Below are 24447 nucleotides of genomic sequence, written 5' to 3' on the forward strand. Positions count from 1 at the left end.
TGTTGCGTCACCCGTTGATTTTTACGGTGAGTTGAAGGTTATTTGCTTTTATGTATGCTGAGGAGCGGATGCGGATTCACATGCATATTCTTAATACGTATTAAGATACAAGATATGTTCACAGTCATCGGGTATTCTTGTCCTTTCTATACGTTTGCCACTTATGTGGGCAAGTATTGTTTTATTTTATTGAAATGTGTGCATTACCAATCCTGATAATAATTTTGAAATTGGTTGATTAAATAGGCAAGACTTCCTGTTTTCGAATCGATGTTGAATAGTCAAGGTTGTGCATTAGTAGTCTTGTGTAAATGAGATTAGCAACGTTCTCAAAAACACTACAAACTTAAATTGAAAGACTCTAGCGTTGTAGTTGGGGAAAAAAACTTGAAGAAAATGAGTAATTTCTTCGCGTAGCTACATAAAGAGAGGTTTAGGATCTTATGAATATGAAATATTTCAATCCTGCTACCTTAACGGTGGTGAGATTAACGTGAATTGCCGTGAGAAAATATACCCCTTGACGGAGAATCGAACCACTGACTTCGGGATTTTTGTGCCGCTGCGCAGGCAGCTACGCTATTCAGGTACCTGATTTACCATGGCTATTGCACTGAGGTTATGGTACTAGATGTTAGTCTTCGCGGTGCATTTAAGAAGACAATGCGAGGTTTAAAGGACTTCTATGAAGCCACAACAGCTTAGGAGCCTATAATCTGAAAGCCGAGGTCCGTGGTTAGATTCCCTGGCAAAGGGAATTTTTTCCCGTGGAAATCCATGTGAATCTTAAGACCGTTTTCCACGAGCATGTTATTTCGCAGGTTAGCACTGAAAACATTTTTTAAATTGCGAGAATGCGAGCTCGGAATTGGATCAGGGGCTTTTTGCCATCTCTATCTATGCATTCTCGCATGCGTTCTAGCAATTCATCGCTTTACACGACGCAATTTTGAATGCGCCTTCGTACACACGTCCGATTGCGCAATGACGTCCCCCGTGTAAAACAGCCTTTAGGAATATTTATGTGGGCGGCGCATGCAGAACTGCAATAAGAGGAAATTCAGATGTTGAGAACCCTGGAAATTTTGACGAGGTGTTACTCTTTCCTGGTTGAGCCCCTCTTACTCTCGTCGTATATTTTTCTAATATGCTTCTGAAAAAGAACTTTTTTAATTTAGACAATTTGGTGGAATTGTTATCCCTTCATGGACAGAGCTGCCGAAGATGGGCGAAGTATGGAAAGTAATTGATTCCCAGCCCATGGCAAGTCAAGGTAAGAACTGTTTCAGAAGACATGCTTCTTCTTACGGGAATCAGACTCTCCATTTTCATTTCTTCCATGAAGTTGCTGAATGGCGTTTTGTCTTTAAGATATTTGAATTGATTGCTTATTTCCTTCATACAAATATTTCTGAATTCAATTTTTCTCAGCCATCACAGTGTGTCTTTCACTCAGAATGATAGTCTTACGGTAAAGAGAAGTTGAGTTGAAGATATTATGGGCTAATTTCATGGCGAAAGAAGTCTAATTCGTTAAATGAGGTTTGCGTTCTTTTGCATGTGAAGGTGGCCATCCCTTTGTTGTCATCATTCGATTACGAGACGCAACCTACACTTCCTTTCCTTCTTATACGCCCCTCTATTTTTTATCCAAAATATTGCGGTTGTAGGATGTGGTTCAAAAAACAAGAATTCCTTCTAAACTCTTTTATTGTCATAACAGCGTTGTTATCGCCGAAGGACTTCTCTCAGATAGCTTATCTCTTGGTGCCAGACAGCTCTCTGCACTCAAGCCAGATAATTTTCGTTTCTTTCAGAATTCCTCGACGCAATTCTCAGGGGTAACAGGGTATGCTCTTGCTGGGAAAACCTAGAATACTCAGTGAATTTTAGTATTCTGGAAAAAAATTTAAGAATCCGCTGAGTGTCCTGGAAAAATCTGTTATCAACGCATATTAGCGTCAAGCAAAAACCATCCTTATCCTACACAATATTCAAGAATTATCACAATACTCCCAAAGCAAGGCAAACAATAATAACTCTTCTTAGATTTTTATTCTAATTTATAAAATAATCCAAATCCCATTTATGGAAATATTCCTTTTTGAATTCATCTCTATTAATGGAATTTGTGTGAGGAGAATTGGTTACTAAATATTCTTCTCTTATTCACATACTCACAGACCATATTTGGAAACTATTTGGCACTTCTTCTTGGTTAATGGACACCTTCTCTGGGTCACATTAGTTTCTATTTAGGTGATTTCATGGCGTTAAATTCGATGCCATGCTTAGAACAATTTGTTAAGAGTCTCCGCTATGGTATTATTTGTAAAACTCAGGGTAATGTGATAATTCCTGTGTTGTTTTTCCTCGTGTGTTAATATACGAGCAGTGCTGCAGTCAATTTTAATAAATTATTTCCTCTAATATTCCTTGTCAAATATTTTATGCATGTTGAATAAATATCCAAAACTATCTAACCTTTTCCGTATTGCTATTATCATAAAAGTGGATTTGAATTTCATGGTCTCTCATAACTTCGCCCATGATCATCCGAAAACGATGGGACCAAAAGTGAAACGAGAAAGTGTACGTATGTATCTATACAGTATTTATTTTCCTGTCATAAGCATGGCATTAAATCCGTAGTGTGAAGTTTATGAGCATCTCATACATATTTAGAATATACTGTACTGCCCTTCAATTCATTTATCATGTATGTATATTTGGTCGAATCTTACTGTACATACGAATGTTTGTAATATGCCCGTGAAAGCTCTCCACGCTAGATAAGGTTTCCCTTTTTGGAATTATCGCTCTTAGATGATGATTAGTTGTCATGGTTAATCTTGTTGAGTTATATTAATTTAATGCAGGGAAAAATCAACACGGTAATTAGGCTATTGCGATTGAAACATTCCTTAAGAAAAATAAACGAAAATATTTTAAGCAGTAAACGTAGCCAACGTAACTAGTGGCGAATATTCGGGGAGAAGTAAGTAGCATAGAAAAGGTAGTTTAAGCAAAGCATTCTTAGCTATTTTGAATTAGAAAATTGTAAATTAAAACTGTGGCTTTATGGAGAAGAAACGGCTTTTCCTTCTACTCACGAATGGCAATGCTGGCTTTAATGCGCCGAAGCTGAAAATGATTCAACCCAACTTAACTCATTGGTGAATCCCATTCTAAATGCTACGTCAGTTCATGTCGCAAGTTACAGCTTTCATAGCCAATCATCCTCATGTATTTCATTGCCGTAAATGACAATGCTCTTTTCTAAAATAATTGAATGACGGCTCATATTTCAATGTTTTCACGTACGAAACGATGGAAGTGCTCACCCTCGGTTGGTAATGTGATTTCGTCACAAGGGTTGGCCGCGGGCCTTGTTGCTTCCTCCCCCTTATGCGTTTCCAACCATAGGGTAGCCAGTAGGAGTACGAACCACTCAGGTCGGTGAGTTTACTCATCAGCTTACAGACGGGGGCCCCTTTACCACCGCGAATATCCCGGAAGAAACACGGGAAGTGTGAAAACTCTCGCCTCATGCATGCGTGTGGTGAATATAGTAGGAACTTGAGGGGCCGTAAATCGCCCAACAATCGCAATAAACGTAGAGGTTCTTGCGTAATTATTGCGATTATGAGGTGGCCGATTCAACACCGCCTTATGGAATCAGTGTGTAATTGTTCCGAGCCGTGCGAAAATTTGCCGCCTCTCACAAAAAGGAAGAAAAGAGAGGCTAGATTTTCCGCAAGTCTTGCGGATGTTCCACACCGGAGTAAAGACGATCAGAGCGCATAATGTCGCTGCGTAATAGCCAAAAGTTTTGGACAAGCCCCCCACCATATTGAAAATGAATAAATTTTATGAATTTAATACTTTTTCATTTATTTTATTGCATTTCTTATACCTCACATTGTTCGTTAGCGTTAAATTTAATATATAAATAAAATTTAAAATCGAAAAGCATACGATATCATCGGAATCAGGCTATCGACATCCTCTCCAGACAAAGGTCTGGAGTATCTCTTGATCAGGTATTATTCCTTTTCAGTCTTTCTTTCTTTCGCAATAGCTGCATATAGTTTTTTTTTCTCTGAGTGATCCAACGAGAAACTTGTCATTTTCATTGACATTCCAAAATATGCTATTCCAGTCATCGACTGACGATTAAGAAATGGGATTTTCCGTGTTATTTTTGTTATAAATATCATTGAAATTCGGATTTTTTTCCAGAATTTTTATGACGAAGCTGGTTCCGTGGGACATGGGGAAAATGCTGATTACGAACCTAATATACCTACATGTTATCGTGACTTTAACTGATATAAAGTTCGCAATACCATGAGAATTACGATGAAAACAAAACGTAGGTATGTCATCTTACTTCTTTTTAAGTTATTAGCAAATTAATTCGAAGTCTAATCTCATTATTTCGGATTGATGGCGATATGGTCGGGTCAGAAAGCTTTAAAATGGGTTATTTTCATGTCATAGATATTGCATTAACCTCTTCATCCGTGTATTTCTTTTGCTCTTGGACACAAATGTGTGGCATCTATGAAATTTTCTATACAAAAAATGCGGAAAGACTTTTTTTGAACTGTTCAGTCGCGATGGGACCTACTTAATGGAGACTGTTGCTCAATTGGAAGAATCAGGAAGATCAGGCCAATTTATCATATCGGTGGATTCTCAATTTAAATTATCGTCTCAATTTTTTATTTCTATTGTGGGAAAAGGTTTTTGCGAAGTAGCTGCTCATCGTTTTGAGTGTTTGTCATGTATCGATTGGTTATACTGTATCTGGAGCAATCAAGAAATAATGTCATTCTGCTGCCAATATGTTTTTTTATAATTTTGATATCTGCGTGTTATAGAATTTTTTATGTCGACCAACCGCCTGACTGTTGTCATTGAGAATGTGCGTTGAAGTGTGTTTTTATTATCTCTGAATTAACTATAAAAGATAAATTCCCATTGTTATGGAGAACTTCTTTACGGTATCTTCTCTGAAGTCGGAGCCTTATTTCTGTCGGTGCGACTGTTGAAAAAATGCGTTGTTTGCACACAAATGTGCCTTTCTGTTCCATAAAGGAATGTCCATACTTACTCTCTCTGAGGCTGTATAAATAAATGCCTATCTTCTGTTTAAATTCGTTTGAAATATCCTTTGCTATATGGAAAGCCCCCCCCTCCAATCGTGCAAATGTTAGGATCGCCTACCAGACCCTGAGGCTTTGGAAAAAGTCAGTCTTCTTACAATGGCATCTAAAAGTTTTCAAATGCGAACAATGTTACAAGTAGCTCAGTATCTTAACAGTGCGTGGAAATCCCAATTGAGTTTTGGAGTTCACATTAATATTTTCAATGTATTTCCTGTAACACCTCTCATTAAATATTTTGATGTGTGATGAATAAACGTCCCAAGCTATCATAACTTTTTCCGTATTGCTATTATCATAGAAACTGCATAAACGTCCATGGTCTCTCATAACTTCGCTCATGATGATGCGAATACGATGGGACCAAAAGGAAAAGGAAGTGTGTTTATCATTCATCTTCCTAAGGTTGGTTTTACGCAGCTCTCCACTCAGTTCTCGTATCGGCTAATATTTTTTAACATCTACAAATTCTTTTGATTTACCTCCCTCGTAACGTCCTCAGTGTATCTTATCCGTAATCTAGCTGTGTCTTTCTTCCGTTTCATTTTAATTTAGACCCTCATGGTACATGTTATCAAACTAAATTAAAGTGTCCGATTATATTGCCTCGTCCTCCACCCAGTATTTTCAAAAGAATTCTCTCCTAATTTTCTAATAACTTACTCGAACTTTACGCACACGATCTATCCATTTGATTTTCATCATTTATCGTCAAGATATTTATTTGCATACCATAAGCTGTCATTAAAACAGTAGCGTGAAGAAAATGAGTATCCGATACATATTTAGAAAAGGCAGTGGACATCGACTGTAATACTAGAGGTTATTTCTCGCGTTACTTGGTGAAATTGCTTCATATTAAATAAAGTAACTTTGTTAATTTCACATAGGTATTTGATTTCGTGTGACCCGTCCCGTCGCGGTGCGACAACATCTGGTGTAGATATTGGAAATATTTGACTGATATTGAGAGACCGAGCCTGGTTTTATTGAAAAATTGTAAATACTTATAAATAAATATTTACTTTTACACTTTTATGATATTTTTTATCTATCTCATATTATTATTATGTCTTCAAAATATGTTTTCAAATCTTTTAACGATTGTCATTTATTTTTGTGCTTCTTCATCAGATCCCAGTAACTTAACAATTTTCAATGTTAGTTTTTCAAATTAAATTCTGTGCTTTGCTGCCAAACTTCACCCATATACAATAGGAATCGATTAATATCCTCACTCACCGTATGATTTATTTTCTTTTAGGACAGTGATAGTAAAACTTACCATAATACTATTTTAGGGATTCCATGCATCCGCGGAGATCAATATCTGGTTCCACTGCTGCCCCCCGCTTCTATTCATCTTCATTTAGCAACTGTTTCTTCGTTGCTTTTGAAATCCGGTTCGACGTATACGGTGCATTTGTTAGAACGCTCGAAGAATTCTTGCTAAGGCTTTCGTCTATGTTAAGAGGATTATACAAGTGTTGAACCATAGGATCCATGTACTTAGCCGTGCTAAGTAAATGAATTGGTACGATTGCTTTAAAGAGAATGGTAGCAGGAAATTTTTGACATACTGTAGCAAATAAAAGAAGACAGCATTTCATTGCCAACACTTTTGAATAATGTTTATTTACAAAGCATGTTTCCTTTTGAAGCAACTATTTACAAATATTATTAGCTCGATATTTTGTATCCCAACTATTTGTGAAATCTGAAAACAATTTCAATATCGTGGAAACCTTTGTACCTGGCGTATATTGTTAGTTTTTTATTTACAATTTGGAATGGGTTTCTGGTAGTTGGGAGAAAAGGGGTCTCGTGCTGCCCAATTAGCGCACTACCTATTTCGTTGATGGATTTCATTCTTCTCTTAGTTCCTTTTCCTCCCTCCAGTTAACTTCATCCACCGATCATTACGCACTTAACGATTCATTCCAATGCACTTGATCGTCACTGTACAGGAGCAAATGTTCGCCGCTGAGAAAAAATGGGCCCCTGTTATAAAAAAGAAAGTTCTTGCTGCTTCGAAAATGTTTACGAAGGCCCGTTTCCAAAGAAAATTCACACGCTATCGTCCATTTCGATTTTCTTCTGTTCACTTGAAAGTGTCTTATTATTATCCGGCTTGCATCCTCCGTACAGCGGCAGTCTTGATGTCTCACGGTCATGTCCGGAAAAAATACGCCATAAAAACTAATGTTTATTGAGCATATTGGCGTTTTGTGGTGATGGGAAAATAAATGCCATCATAAAAACCAGTAATCGATTCGTACTCAAGGTAATGTTCTGAAAAGTGCAGTCCCAAGGATTGTCGTACTAATCAGTCTTTTTACACAGTCGTGTTGTTGCGTCGAATTATGTCCAATTTATTGGAGGGGAAAATAAAATCTGAATGTGAAAGTGCCGTAATACTGTCGTTTATGGTTACGATTTTCTTTCAAGCAGAAGAAATATTACGTGTTAATATCTGTATAATGTTTCTATAATCAGTCTCAGCAGGTAAAATTACATTGAAAGTGATCGTTAGAGTGACGATATAGCGGCTTGAGTCATCACGTTTATTCATTTTTTATCAAAAGGGTCCCCTACAAAAAGGGGATAATAGTCCTACAGCAGGGGTGCCCAAGGTGGAATGTCATGGCGCTGAATGCGGTGTGAAAATTTATGGGGTGTTGAGAAATTTTATGTTACATGGGTAAGGAAAATTAAATAAATGAGAGGAATTATTCAATGAAAAATGGGCAAGAACGAAATAAAAGAGGAATCTGCTGTAAAGTTTTTCCAAAACTCAACGGAAAGAATCATATCATATTTTTCAAAATATTATACCGTACATTCATGTAAATTGATTCACGAGCAAAATAAATTCACGCGCATGCTTGTTCATTAGTCCTACAAAAATGTAGTTATGGCCATAAGCGGAGTTGATTTGCAGGACATTTCTGATTCGAGGGTGTTTTAGGCAAAATTTTTAACGTGAGGTTGAACTCATAATGAGGTTCTAAAAGAGTGACTTTTGATTTCTACGCACTAGTCCAAGACTGAAATGAGTAGAACCCTGATCACGTGGTCCTTCACCCCTACCCCACCGACATTCCCACGTCTGGAAAGATTGGACGATTCGTTCGATAGCTTTGCTTGTATTTTACCGGTTAGTTAGTTTACTTTGTTTCAATATAATATTTCATTAACACTAACGCTCAAGGAGGAAGAGAGTAATGTATGTTTGAATACAAACTATTTTAAAGGGTTTGATTTACTTTGTCCTGTATCCGTAATAACAAATGAAACGTTTAAAAGTTGAATAATTAAAGCTGGGAACTATCTCGATCGCTCGGTACATATTTACTGTTTAGGGTTTCAATTTGGATGAATGGATATCCCTGCCTAAACACTTCATTAGAAAATGATCTAGTGATTCATGTTTGAAGTCAGTGAGGGATGAGTGCGTGAGACTGATTAGCAACAGGACTGATTGTTGGTTTGAGAAGTATCCACTGTGGCGCCCTTAAGCGCACACCTCCCGCGAGGCGGGACACTCGAGGACCTCCTCCTGGTGACAGGTCACCACTCCCTTGGTGGCTCCACACTCCTCCTCTCCCTCTTCCTCCTCTTCGATAGTGCACTCGCTGTCCTGGCGCGACTTAGTGCGGATGTAAGTGGCCAGCGTGCGTCTCTTCCTCTCCTTGCACATGGGGCAGGCGTCCCTGCCCCCGGAAGACTTTTTGTGTTGTCCTCCGCTCCTCGTTACCTCTGAGGAAGAGAGAAAATAAGAAACCATTAATTCTTCATACATTAAAATATTAGATATACTATAAATTACATAGACGTGCACTCCGTGATTCAACCAGGAGGTTGGTATGGATAGGTAAGATCTCTGTATTTTTTTTTCTATTTTCTCCCCTTCTGTTTTTTTGCCAGCGGAGGTAACCTTTAGGTCGAAGGAGACCTTCGACCTGAAGACGCTGGCAGGATAGCCAGCGAAGCTGTTGTCAACAAGTCAAGAAAAAAAAAAACGAGAAAAATGCAGAGATCAAACCATCGCCGCGGAAACCTTCGTTCTAACGTGAATAGGTGAGGGTAGAACTCACCCTGGGCTAAGCCATAGGAGCGTGAATTACACGTATTCCCATGTGCCACCTAGAGCTGCGAGGATTTTAATTTGCGGGTGCCTAAAGGCTTCGCCTGGGTTATGAAACAAGACCCTTCGGCCAGAATTCAGAGGCTCAGAACCCTAGAGGCTACCATGATTATCAATATATTCCTTTCGGTACATAAATTTCAAATAATTATATCATACTGTAATTAATAGTATCGGGTGTAACTTGGCGGAAATCCTTTGTCGTAGGAGTTTCTTAAGGAATACTGTTTCTTTTTCCACACGGTTCACCATGGATTTCACCATGTGGAAAAAATGAAGTTTTTATTTCTTCAATTTCTACAATCATATCTCAGGTTTGCTTTTCCCTTCTCTTCGCCTTTAAGTTAAAAAAATACTTTTTTCACAATCAATTGCTTGAATGTGCTAATAGAAAAGATTTATTTGGGATCTTACCAGTCAGATAATTGAAATAAACATAATAACACACACACGGAATAAGCATAAATGACTAATCATACGCTAGAATACGCCCGTAACATAAGCTTGGTTGGATTTTAAGGTACCATGTCTGTAGTAAGGATTTGGCAGACTTTACTCTGAGGAGTCATTGTCTAGAAGATGTTTGGTAAGGGTGCGCTCAAAGCAACTAATTGTCAGCAGTGCTGTAGTTGGGCCGGTACGGCGTACCCCCTAAACTCCAAACTCATTATAAGCGTAACGTTTAAAAAAATACCTTCGCGGCCGGATGTATGATACATGTTCAGCTGTTGGAATTTTTTGTGAGTACTGCCTAAATTTTTTTTTCCAACTACAGCATTGATTGTCGGAGAATGTATGTCTCGTGGGAAAGTATTTAAGTGGAGAGGGAGAGAGAGGCTTGAGAAGATGTTCGTTTGCACTGTGATGAAGCGGGTGAGCGTGTGTGCCATCGAATGTGTTTGCTCTCTCGGAACAAACGGAAAAAAATGCTGAAAAGATCTCCCTATCTTGCTGTTTCACGTTGTTCAAGGATGTTGGTGCTTAGAACGGTAGAGAGCGTAGGCTGGCTGAGCAGTGGTGTGAAATCATCTCAGCCAACGGTGGGCCACTTGACTTCTCCGTTCGTTTCATCGGAAATACCAACGCAACTTTGGCAAACAGTAAACTCAACAGTGGAAAGTACTGATTGTTCGGAATATAACTGAAGATGTGGTATAACAATGCATTAAAATTCCTATTATTTAATTTTTGAGTGCATCAGTTATGATAATTAAATGTGTATTAAAGTTAAGGGCTATCGTGTGAGAAAATGTGTTTGATTTTTCCAATGTCTATGTAAAGTTTGTTTTCACTTCGAAAATAAAGGAAAACTTTTACATTGAGGAAAAAAAGCGTAAAATTATCATCATGAATATTTGTTGCTTGCTATATAAAAAGATATTCGAGGGAAATCCTCGGAGGATACTGGGCTCCTCTTCCTATTTTGGTCGAAATAACGGATAGCTCTTTGAGGTAGGCATTGGCCCTAAAGTTAGGGTAACCATGAGTTATTTTTGCCTTTTTCTAAGACCATTGCTTCAAGTAAATTCAAGAATCCACCGCGCAATCGGTCTTTCTCAACGAGTGTTCCATCCGCAGTTCAAATATTGGTCGTACGAAATGTGTGGTGGGCTCTTCCCTTCAACGGGTACCCGCACACAGCGTGTATCAATAGCACGCATTGTGGCGAACAGTCTGTTGAAACTCTTTGAGGTTGGCTCGGGGAATCTTATGGGGGATAGTGGGTCGTGGAAGGGGGTATTTGTGAAGCAGGTCGTCGGTGACAGGATAGACGCTTTGTGGCCCATTTGGCATCAGACAGGCATTTCGCTCAAACAGTGACCGGAGAATTATTATCTTATCATCGAACGACTTACGTGATTTTCTATAGTGATCTGCCAGTTTTCTTAAAGGAGGATATTGGCAACGACTGGGAAAGTATTATCGCTTGGAGTTTTCATTTCCTTCCAATGCGAAATTTTTTCTGTTTACCGCATTGGCAGCAGTTACACTCTTTCTCAATTGCCTTTAAATGACTAGGCATATTGATCATCATATTTTATTTAGTTATGTCGTTACTGTTGGCATAAGATATTAAAGTGGTAAATTCTCTGTCATATTGTTATTCCACCGAACTTAGCAATTTAACAATTTAATTTAAACTTAGCAGCGATCATTCGAACTTAGGAATCCATGTATGACAATTGGATTATATTTGCTGCTGGAAATGAAGTTGCATTGTGTCTTCCGCACTGATGCGTCATTTGCGAAAATGGCATCGTAAATAGTGTCTCACCTTTGCGATTTCATACTTTTGTCAATATCATGGTTGGAGATAGAGTATCAGCGTGGAACGTACCAACTGAATTCTCATTCCCTATTTCGTTGTCCCACAGAGGGAGGCGCAAGTTTTAAAATTTTAATGTCTTCAAATCTGGGAATCGCGTAGAGTTTTTTTCAGTGCTCAGAATGTGATCAGTTTATATTTCCAGTTATCGATATCATTATGATCGTCTTTGTGTATCGGCAGTGAATTTTCGGCATATTTCGAAGCCACTGATTCGGGTAGCTAGTCTGGTAATCGCTTCATTTTTTCTATGCCTATTCTCTGCCTCTCTCTTTGTCTTCCCCTCTCCTCGAAACCGCGGCTCCGCTTTTTTTCTGCTGCGCCCATTATAACCCGTTCGTGATAAACAGTTCTCACTCGTGCCACCTCGATGTTCCGCGCATGGCGCCACCGGATCGCGATTGAGAGAGGCTCTCCCTCCAGTCTACGACTCCAGTCCATGCAATGCTGCCGCGATCGGTTGTGATTCGAAACTAGGTAGTAGAGGTGGGATTTTCGGTTCATTTCCGTGATTCGATTCATTCGGTTCTATTCATGTGAATGAACTGTTCTTTCATGTCGTTCATAAAGAATCACATGAACCAAATGAACACCGCGAACCGAATGAACAACGTGAACTAAATGAACTCTACGAACCGAATGAACAACGTGAACAAAATGAACTCTGCGAACTAAATGAACAACGTGAACTAAATGAACTCTGCGAACCGAATGAACAACGTGAACTAAATGAATTCTGCGAACTAAATGAACAACGTGAACTAAAGGAACTCTGCGAGCTAAACGAACAATGTGAATCAAATGATTGCAATGAAGCGAAATAATCCAGAGTTAACCGAAAACATTGAAGGCTGTACGCGTGAACTTACATAATTATGTATGTAATTATTAGTAAGAATATCTTCATGAATATATGCATATAAAAAATTAAGGTTATAATCGAGAAATACGACTAAACATGTTTCCTTCGTATTCGGTGATTCATTATTAACTTAGATTCTATTTATTGGCGTTACACCATAAAGAAATTTTCCCTAAAACAGACAGACTTATCGGGAGCAAAGTGGTCATGAAATTATTCCGGGTAACTCACGCAACACCTCTGACAGCGGTGTTAGCAATATTGTTAGGCATCATGGCGCACGAGACCCCTACAACATACGGGTAAAACGGCATAACATTTGTCATATTAACTCTAGGAAAAGTGTGATTTTATGAAAATTCAGCGACGAACTTTAAGCTGCTCAAAGAAAGAATTAAAGCCCGAGCCACCTGACATTATGGCTGCTATTCTGGATGGAATAGCATTATGCTATTCTCCGATATTGCAACCGATGTTGCTATAATATAGCGTATTGCAACGCCTATGCTATTTGGTATTCAGAACGGTTGCAATTCGTGTTTTTACTACACCGGAAGACGTAATTCTCAGAATAGCATAGGCCCGTAGCAATTCACTATTCTGAACGGCGAATTGCAACCGGTAGGCTTGCTATAATATTACGCAGTCTTCGAGGCCGAGCTATTCGGTATTGCAACCCTGAAAACGTGCGCATTGCGATGTCGAATTGTTTTTCTGAGGTTAAAGTAACATAATCAAGCATTGAAAAATGGAATAATAGCCAAAAATAAAATATTATCTGCTTTATTTTAATTAAATAATAGTAGCATAAGTGATGAATATTTCACTAGTTAAGTGAATTGGTTAGAAATTAACATTCGAGCTTAATATATGAAGCTCAAGCTTGCTTCATCGACAGTACGAAAACAATAACAATTAATGCAAAGAATTACTACGATTAGCCCAAATTTTCCGTGTTTTATTCATATTTACAACTCATAATTTTATTTCATCATTTGACTTGCTACTAAAAATATCCTCAATGTAGGCTATCAGGTCGATTCTTGAAAATTTTCAAGCTTGTGTGAACACACTAACTAGCCAAATATAATAACAGTTATAGCTTTCAATGAAAACCATATATTACCATATACTTTGATCAGCCGTTCATTTCCTCAATTGGACAGTATATACAAAAACATGCAACGAGTCGAAATTATTTTCCCCACTATTCGCTACCTTCTACAATTAAAACTTAAAATTTACAAACTTATAACACGGGCAGTCGACTTGAATTACTTGCTTGAAAACAAAGGATTTCTCCGAACACCAATAAAGTTTCCGAACAAATATGATTCGCCACAAACGTTTAATGGAATATCCATGTACATCATTAATGCAATATATATCATGTGGAATTCAATACAAATTGTTTCCTCTATATAGGCAAGTAAGTTATTCACACAATTAAGTTTCAGTATATCGGCACAGTTAAGGGTCTATCAAAAATTTCAGTGAGCATATTAAAATCAGCTGATACGAAAACAATAATAAGTGACACAACAGCACTTTCCACACGATTCACTTTTTCACAGTTGTTCCATCCATCCTCAAATTCACCATCACATCCCTCTGCTTTTTCCAAATCTGCAGCTGAAATATTGATACTATTCCATCATATTACATGAAAGCACAGCGGTGACGTTGCCACCTACTTCATTTCCTAAACAGAGAATGAATTGAAATTAGGGAGTCATATAATATAAAGCTAGTATTAGAAACGAAAGCTTCTAGTTCATACAGAAAAGCTATATCGTCACGATCAAAGCAATAAAAGTTGGTACATATTTATTTTGACATGCAACGAACAGACAGACTTCGAAGCCTAAGACAATTACGAAGAAAATCAAACATATTTAGGTTTCAATGATTATTTCGCATAACATATATCTCACGATAAAGGACCAATCGGATATAGGTAAATGATTCAATATTTATGCCCGATAAATCATCATTAAAACAGTAAAATTATGACCTAACCCACCTGTCTGAAGCCATTGTGATATTATCAAAACAACAACAATCAGCTGATTTCCTAAACGAGATTTTCAAAGCATATTATATAAATCCACGGTTTAATATAATTTTTAAATGCAAATGAAGTAATTATTTGTAATTGCAAGTCAATATTCCATAAAATACAGAAAAATATATAAAATATCTTCTCCCTCATTGGTTGCGCAAACTGTTCAGAAAGTTTTTCATACGGGAAGGGGCGGAGCTTCCAAATAGCTCGCGCAAGAAATAGCATGCTGCTATTCCGAACAAAATTATTACTACGCTTCATTCTGAATACGGAGTCGTTGCAATAATGACCCGTAGAATAGCATATGCTATTTTTTGCAACGCTTATCCAGAATAGCAGCCTATGCGTCTGTCTCTCAGAGGGCTTTTAACCTTTTAGCATCAAAAGAGAATGATCATGATGCTACCGCAATGAAATCAATTATGCTACAAAAAATTAGTTAATGAAACCATAGTGACATAGAAAATAAAATAAATGTTTCACGAAGTAATTCAAGAAGAGGCAATTAAGATTTAACCTCTCAAGCGAGTATATATATACGTCCTAGATATTCCGTTCTTATACAAAACATTTAATAAGGAAAAAATTGCTATTCTTGTCTCATTGAATTTAAGTAATTCCTATTTTTCAGTATATTCCTACTGATATGTTTTCTTATGTATCAACTGTAGGGGGATTAAGAACGTTAAGTTCCATAGGTTCCATATAATAAGCGAGTAATTCATGGAATATTCACTCTCAACCAGTGCAGGTGTATTCAAGATTGTGACAAGAAGGGGGCTAGGTACCTGGGGTAACCTAGGTAACGTGGGGGGGATTGGGAGTAAAACTTCCCCGACAACTGAACAAAATTATTATTATTTTCTTTAACTCTAAATATAATGGTGTATTAAAAAACTCAAGATATAATGGTAATATTTAGAGGCTCTCTGGATCCGCCACTGCTCTTAAATGACTAGAAAGACCTACTGTCATCCGCGGCTCGCGAAGTAATTCAAGACCTTTATACTTCTACTACTCCGACGATTGTTCAAATGATTCTTCGATTCTTACATGATTCTTCAATTCTTATGATTCTTCGGTTCTTAAACGAATCTGCGATTCTTAAATGATTCTTCGATTCTAAGTGATTCTTCGATTCTAAGTGATTCTTCGATTCTAAATGATTCTTCGATTCTAAATGATTCTTCGATTCTAATGATTCTTTGTGAACCACACGATTCTTTATGAACCCTTTGAACGAGGAGCGTATTTCGATTCATTCGGTTCATGCCAATGAACCGTTCAAAATGAACGATTCATTCATGAACGACACAGCTCTACTAGGTAGTAATAGGCCGCAGCTCTTTCTTCGTGGAGTTAGCATTCTTTGTGTGCTTGGGGGCCTAACTCACGAATATGCCCGAATTTTCCATGAACTACTAAAATTTGAGGGAAACCTGCTGAAACACATGGTTGTTATTTCCTGCACTTGCGCCTTATTTGAATTTCTGGCATACCTTTTTAATACCTGCTCGCAGTCCTGAAGGTGGGTTTGAATATCACTACACTTCATCCATGAGCACCGATTTCGTGTCACGTCCAGTCGAGTGGTGTGTTTTTCTCTATCGGCAACAAGATTAATTAAACTATGCCACATGCTTTTCTCAAACAAACCATTATTTGCTTTATTTCCTTCGTCTTCCGAAAGCTTTTCGTTGATTCTTTTCTAGTCCATCCTCTCCACTTCTCTTCAAGTTCACTATCCAAGAATAGAAGTTTTTCTTGTTCGTCGGAGTCGTTCTCACTGCCGAGTAATTTCTTGAAGTAGATACTTTACTTCTCGTGGCATAATAGGATTATTATCTTGTAACTCGACCCATTTAACTACTTCGTTACGTTGCTAAGTGCTCGGTCTCCCTTTTAACGATTTTGTTTGGCGTGACATATACTCACGCCTCAATTTTTAAGGCAATGTAAGGGTATATAACTTCAGGTGTGAGTGATATGTCATGTACATCTTAAATGATAAATTGATATCCTTAAACATATTATGCATGCCGTTTTCATTCTGTTTTGATTCTGTAACTAATGATTTATTCATTCCCCGTATGACACTATCCGTTTCCTATGAGTAGTTGGTATTTAACACGGAAGAAAATTACCGCGCACTTTTCCCCATCCCACTGAATCGAAAGCGTAATTATTCCCGAAGGTTTGATGTATGTGATATCCCAATGAATAGAGTTAACAAAACCCAAATGGAAATGCCACCGATGAATTAATTTGTGGTTTTTACGTATTTATTACGTCAACGGAGTGATTGATTACGTGCTGTCTTTGAAACTGACCTTTGGGTGCTAAGGTAAAAATGCAGTTGACGTAATTGAGTGAAAAAAAACTTTCAAAGCTCGGCAAGTCATCCGGGGCCTAATGGTGGGGGCATACCGTTGTCGCAGTGAACCATGTTATGCGAGATTTTAAATTTACTCGGGAAATTATGTATTTACGTGCTCTTTGCTAATTACTTATTAGTGCTGACCCCTAAATAAGCCACTGGTTTATGAATGCTACATATTCAGGATAATGATGTCAGCTCCTTCCCCTTGGTCAGTCCATAACGCGAGGATGTTTGTAAGGGTTGTCCGACGGCTGCACCCTAGTTTTAACCTAGGCCTTTCCCCTCAGTGCCCAGTGCTTTTCCCACTAGCCCCCTAATCTCCAAAAGTAATACGTGATACGCGTGATTTGGTGAAAATCCATCACATTAAGGTTAAGGAAAGAAAAGTAAAATTTAAGCCACTTTACACACTAGTCACCTAAAAAGCTTCAAAAAAATACAATCCACTATTTATTACGGCTCTTCTCAATTACTTTATTAGGGATTAAACTTCTTAAATTTACCATTGCTTTTGTTTTTATGTAGGTAAAAATATTATTTCTGGTATATTTTGATCGGAGAACTCGTCATTATGATCGAAACTTTCATGCGCTCGCCTATTCGCCAAGTTTTTGGACGCTGCTCCGGCATCTCTGCCGCGGCAGCTGAGGAAAAAGGAGCCTAATGAATAGGTGTCTCTATCACACATTTATTGACTCCTCCCCGATCCTACCTGTTGCCCGTAAGACATTTGTTGTAAAATAAAACTCAAAGTGCACACATTAAATTTCCTAACTTCTGAAGAACTTATGAACCTCGCTCCTCAATTGAATAACGTTGACGTTATTTAAAAAATAATAATTGTATGATAATTTTTCTGTTAGAATAAATATCTTTTTTTTGTCGAAGTTGATTCCCACCTTGTTATCTTTGATACATAGGAAAATGACTCCGAAATGCCAACGAGAATGCAGAGAATAAAAGTAATCCAAAACAGGGTTCCCACTCAGTCTTGAAAACCATAAAACCGTGAATTAGCCGTGAATTTCGTATACGGTGAAAAAACCTGGAAATAGCCGTGAATTTCGTCATAAAACGTTAAAAATGCCTACATCTTGATTTTACGATCGTAGAACAACGATTGACAGATTAAAAGAAAAATGGATATTTTGATCATATTTCAAGGTTAGTCACGCGCAGACATGGCCACGGATTCATCTGCATACGGATATTCGAAGCGCAATTATTTGTCCGTGTGCTATGATGACACAATGACCTTAAGCCTGTACCAAAGCTGAAAGACTGGTAACCAAAGTGTTCATGAACACTTGCAAAAATTCAGACTCTTCTTAACTTCCCTGGCACCATGGTCCCACCATTTTCTCACTCGCAACCTTTCGCCGGAGCTGAATTTTGCAAACGTAATGTGACGTCAGAAGAGATAGCATTTTGATTGCTACGTTTGCACTCACGGTGTCTGTCGCGTTTGTTTAATTTTTAGTGAACGTGAGCCGATGATTGTTACGTAATCAATATTTCTGCCTAAAATGGTTTATCTACAAATCGTGAATTTGAAGACATTTAGACCGTGAAAACCTGAAAAAAACGTGAATTTTATAATTTAGATTGAGTGGGAACCCTGCAAAATTATTGAAGGTGTAATGTCATCCCAGCGAATGATGTCGATGGAATATTTCTCGAGTCCTCCATAGGGTCAAGTGATCGCCTGTTGACAATGTTAAGATGGCTTAGGCACGCATCGTTATTATGGCTGGTATCCTGGGTCCAAGCAACTGTTGGTTTTCCATCCACTGTTAGGGTGTCTTCCGATTACTTTTCATTTTTAAACTATGCTTTTTCCGATCTTGATTCACATGTAGTTGTAACTAAATTCATAGGCTACTAACCCCGGGAAGCAAACGAGAATGCTAGAATGATGATAGAAACGACAATAAAATTTTTAATGGAAGCAATGGCTGAGGAGCCACAATAGGCGGCAGGAATCCAAAACGTAGCATAGGAAACGCGTTGCGTTTTGATCAATTCCACCGTAATGTTTCTAATTGCGAATTAAAGTGCTCATCTTTGGAACATTTTTACATTCATTGATTCGTTCATTTAGTCGCTCGATTTCTCCATTTGCGATTTTCGATTAGCATTTAGAGTTTAGATTAACGATTAACGTTTTTCTACGAATTATGTCAATAACTGCTGTAAACATCGCTGTACTAAAGTAAAAATTAACCATTATTAGTTGAAAAAGTGGTGATTTTATCCTTTGGGCGAAAATTCCCCGTTTCATCAAATGGTAAATATCAATTTACATATCTAAAATTTTGAGGGAGAGAAATTTAAACATTTTTTAACAGTTTTAAGTATTCGAATCCGGCATCTATATTTTTGAGGTATCTGCGCAAGTGGCAATTGTAAGTTTCTCCGGCATCAAGAGATTACCTCAGCAGCATCGGTTATGAAAGTTGCGTGAGATACACGACACCTGGCGTTTCATTTGTCTTTCACTCGATTGGAATACAGACGCTTCTGTCATCTGCCAATCTCAATATCCGCTCCCCCCTTACGAGTTTATAATTGCGTCAAAGGTTGTGGCATTGCGTCCGAGGGAGGCTGTACCTGTTGACCTTCGACCACAGAGTACTCCGATTCCCTATGTAATGCACTTCCTGTATTCTGACATTATCCACGCAGTTGTGGTGATTTTATTACGATTTTAATGGCAAAACCTGTTACTTTTCATTTTGCGGACCTGTGGAAATTAATAAAGTGGGAGGGACGGACTTACCGACTCGAAGTTTTAACGTTGCGTAAGCGTCTAAAGGAAGCGCCAATCCTCTTATCGGGAAGGAAGTTGATGGCAGGAAATTCGTGTTGGTTACATCGGCTCACCGTCCTCTTTCTCCTCGGCTTTGGTAATTTTCCAACTTTTTCGAGCGATTGTAACCATTCAGACGGAAGAACCTTCCGATTAAAAGCGCGTGGAAAGATACTGAAGGTAGTTATTTTGCTGTCACCTTCAGGCGAAAACCTCATTTATCTTAAGGCGTAGCCAAACCGAATTTTCTAATATGCTTTTTGCATTTCCTTTAACTTTTAGTGCACGATAGAATAAAAAAGGCGTTCGAATTCTATACTTTATGTCAACAGCTACAAATAGCAAAATTGTTAAACTAAATCTGTTAGATGGAAGTCAAAATTAAAATAACTACAACATTATAGACTAGTGAGTGTTAAGAGGAAATGAGAGTATGATTAAGCGCAATGATTCGATCAGGGGAAGCGTTAAATTGCAAACGTCGAAGCAGTGTGTTCAGGATATAAGTTCTACATACGTAATATCATCGTCATAAAATGAGCATCAGCTTTTCTTTGAATGATTCTCCGATATTCTATTACCCCAACCTCCGAATTTAAAAGAGAAGAGAGGAAAATAAAATGTAAGAGGGAGAGTTGTGGCATTGAGCGGGAGCATACCAGTGAATCCAAATCACCAAGGCAACGCTTGTGGCGAGGCGTCGAATTCAGGCTGTTTCTTGGCACAGCATCACAATCAAGGAGGAATCAATCGATCTTGTAAGGCTTCCTAGCCCAAGCGCCTACGGCCGTGATGATCTAGGATCCCAGAAATCTATCTCTTCATTGCGGGAATTGTAAGTTTCTGTCGTCTCCCCTCATTACATCATTGATGAATTAGATGTTCTGATTGTATTTTCACTCCCATTTGTCTGTAGTTCAGTCTTTCTTCAAGTATCAACTTCCACTTCACGAACTTCCTTATACAATTGTATGATTCGTTGGCATTTCAGTTGACTCAAAAGTAGTGGAGAATTTCGTTTACTTCATATGTCATCGCGCAGTTTAAGATTATGTTGCTGTTCACTTAATTTATCGTCGGGTAGATGCATCAATGCGTCATGTAAATTGAATATTAAGTTGTCAATTTTACAATTTCGTTAAATTATTTATATGCTGTCTTCTTTCTCCACGTGAGAATGACAATACTTAACCGCTGTACAGAGTCCATTCTTTTTATTTTTCCGATTTTTATGTTTAAGTTTTTTTTTCCTATGAATATGCAATATCCACACGAAAACGAAAGGGTAGTCACCTACGTTATTGGAGGCGGCGTCCAACTGCTTAGATCATTTGCGCCATCTAGAAATGATATGGAAGGAACACTGCAGAGAACATGCCGTCAGCATCACTCTCTGACTTACGATTTCATTTTGGATTACCGAAAGACTTTTGTTGACCTCACCAGAAACAATGAATTGCGGAAAAGTATTCACCGTGCGAGGTGCGCAGTTTCTTGAAAGCCTACGCAGATGTGTCTCTACGTACTTGCTTCTGATGGCAGTGCTTGAAAGTGAATATTTTCATTTGCAGCTTACTGTGGCCATGGTTGCCACACTATGTGACCGCGATGTGTCATCTATGCCATCGCTTTCTTAAGGCTCGATGGGTTCTGACGTTCGAGAAAGTCGATCGGTTCTTACAGGAAGATGTCGACGCTTATTTTGGTGTCAGTCCGAAGGTGGTGCTGGTGCGACCTTGGCTTCAGTCTCGGTTATCAAGGAGGTAGGGGGACTGAAGGCCCTCACTTCTTATGTGGTCTCGCGGTTTTCACGCGCACTTGATGGCAACCCTTTTTTGTCTGCGCATCGAGGGGAAATTGCGCTGAACTTGCGATCTTATGAGAAGTTCTATCGTCTAAGTTTCCGCTTGATTGGGAAAATTCCTTGTCTCAGTTCAGCGTCAGCTCTGCTCTCAACTATCCAAACCAATCTTCGAGTTGAAGAGTTAAGTCATGGCTCTCAAACACTCATTTAGACGATACATTCACTTCCGCTGTGTATTCACTGATTACATAAAACAGAATTGTTGCCAGAAACCATTGTAAGGAAACCTAAAATGGTAGTGTCGGTTTTTTTAAGAATAGAATTTAGTGATGCAATCAAAAAGCTTTTTTTTGCAAATGTGATTGAAACGCATTTCCAACTGTAATCGCCTGAAAGTTTTAAATTCTTGTGATCCATTTATTAAGTTTCGGCAAAAACCAGATACAAAGTTAATCTTATTAGTAAACCGTGATTTAAATTAAACGTGGTTGCACCATCGCACCGGAAGCTCATCCCTGGACACCCGTGCGAAAGTGCCCTTGCGTCCTCTCCGCTATGCGAATGAAAGTGACCTCTACGAAATAACTCCGACCTTTAGCTCGGTGGGTGAGAGTCGATTGGGTCCTCGCCAATTCGCAATCCCTGTCACGTGGACCATTTCGCTTACGTCCTCGCTCTGTGCGGGGCCTGCGCTGCATCTTGATCAGCTCTCCACTCCACTCGTCGGTCGTATGATCGCGGTATTACTCGAGTCGACTGCAATGCAAAACGTATGATCGCGATATTTATCGATTCGAATGTTCTATAACCGTATGATTGCATGATTGCTAGTGGTGCGGCTACCCCAATTTTCTCCAGAACCTCAACTCGTGTTTTCGCTCGCACCAATGGTAGAATTTGCACCCCATCTCGCGAAGGGAAGGAGTTGGTCGTATGGTAGGCCGTATGGTTCTTTATCCTGAGACCTTGACCAGTCGTTCGAATCGTTCTCGACTGGTGTTATACACAGCGCGGCCCTTTCTCTCTCTTCTTTGTGAAGTTCAATGTTGGAATGAAAAAATGACATTCTTATATGACCTATTTCTTATTTATGAAGGTCATGTAAGTATCGTGGCATCTTTGTAATTTTTTTACTGTTTTTCCTATAGTACCATATCCATTAATATTGAATTAAAGGCATTAATGGGAATAATTTTTATTGGTAGTTTCGTCAATAGTGCAAATATTTGTCTTCTGCCGGCATAATTTATCTTGTGTAAAACGCTATTGAACCATTGTCAAATAATTTTCATACCGCGTGATTTAATTTGTTGTACAAATGTTATATTACGAGAAGAGGAGAGCTTACGTGATAGGGTGTCGGACCGCCGCACCACCGACATGAGATAGAACAAAGGAAGGCAAAATCTCCTTCCGTCTCAAAAGATGTTGCGTAACATTTCTTTAGGCACTGAAGAAAATGCGACAAGAAATAGAGGGTGTTTCAAATATCACTTAGCTAATTTATTCAGACGACCTGGAAAGCTGATTTTGTAGTAATTTAGAGAAGACGAGTTGAAGTTTGAATTGTCCTCTTTTGTTATATGAGTAGCATGTGTTCAGTAGGTACAGTGTGATCAGTTACCCGTTTTATATTTTTAAAGCCGTGAATAGGTATGTAATGTTTCATTATTTATTGCAATTTTACCTTACAGTTAACTCGGCGTTTGAAGAAGCTCTAGAGTATGGTAGCCACACATGAGTTCAAAATGCATTTCCCCAGGCAAGGAAGCTGGTATCGCCATTGTTATCTCCACTTCGTGACTTCTCTCATTGATAATAAGGAGTCCTTCCAAAACGTTATAGCCTCTAGTTTTTATTTAACATTAGGGATAGGTTTGGAAGAAGTTGACGATTTCAGAAAGACCATGTGGTATAGCGGGTATTTTTTGATCGCTGTGGAGAAAGATGCTCTTTTCGAATCAAGTAGCAGCTGTACTAGTTCTGCGATACCTCGTGAACTTTAGTTTATTTGAATGAGACTTCGCTATTATACCAAAGGCACGCTTGAATCGGCTTTGCGTCACCTTGGTGCTGTCTTTCGAACGACCACGCGCGCGTCGAAGAGAAAGCGCCTCCCGCGGGCTCCTCCCTCCTCTCCGTTCCCCACCTCCGCTCCAGTGAAAGTCCCTCCCCACAACCCATCAATTCACGTCGCGGAAGCGACCACGGATGGATTATTTTGAGCTGGTTTCAATCCGAATAATCACTGACGTGAATCGCGGTAATCATGCTGGCTTCAATGTTGATGTGTTGAGTGTATTATAATATGCAGTGTTTTGGATTAGTTGTTAATTATTTAATAAGCATCCTATTTTTAATCGGGATTCATAATAAATACTTTGAACTTAATTAAAAACGCTAGACGTAATAATACACTCAGCACATCAACATTAAAGCAAGTATGATTTCCGCTATTCACGCCAGTGATTTCCCAGATTGAAACCCACTGAAAATAATATATCCGTGGTCGCTTCCACGAGAATGAATCGGTGTAGCCCGTATTGTGAATTGAAAAGGAAAATAATAATAATTTACAATCAAAAAGGATATGCTATGTACGCCATCATAAAGTTAACGAAAGTTTTGCTGAACTTGAGAATTGGTTGAGGATGAGTGAACGTGAAGCTGTATTGCCAAATGTAATAATTATTTCACGGTGTATACGTTTTGATTAGTGTTTCGAAAATGAGGATTGTCTGGATAAACGAAGCTTTACTGACTACCGGAAATTCGGGATGAGTTCACCGAAGTCTGCGATCAATACCGATACATAATTGGCACCGCGTGTGACGGAAATGGATCGGTAATTATCTCCCTTGGACGTTGTTTTCATGCTCATAT

At 38.5% G+C, this 24447-nt stretch overlaps 2 protein-coding genes across 2 annotated transcripts in view; one reads left to right on the forward strand and one right to left on the reverse strand.

Annotated features, from left to right (window-relative positions):
* The window catches only part of LOC124165131 (kinesin-like protein KIF14), a 115210-nt gene that overhangs the window by 20877 nt on the left and 69886 nt on the right, over positions 1-24447 (forward strand). The window lies entirely within an intron of this gene.
* The window catches only part of LOC124165136, a 33324-nt gene continuing 15652 nt past the window's right edge, over positions 6776-24447 (reverse strand). Inside the window, exon 2 of the mRNA XM_046542442.1 lies at positions 6776-8930. Coding sequence (XP_046398398.1) covers positions 8686-8930 — 245 coding nt within the window. The 3' untranslated portion in view covers positions 6776-8685. The remainder of the gene's footprint in view (positions 8931-24447) is intronic.

The sequence above is a fragment of the Ischnura elegans genome, chromosome 9 (genome assembly GCF_921293095.1).
Source record: "Ischnura elegans chromosome 9, ioIscEleg1.1, whole genome shotgun sequence".
NCBI lineage: Eukaryota > Metazoa > Arthropoda > Insecta > Odonata > Coenagrionidae > Ischnura > Ischnura elegans.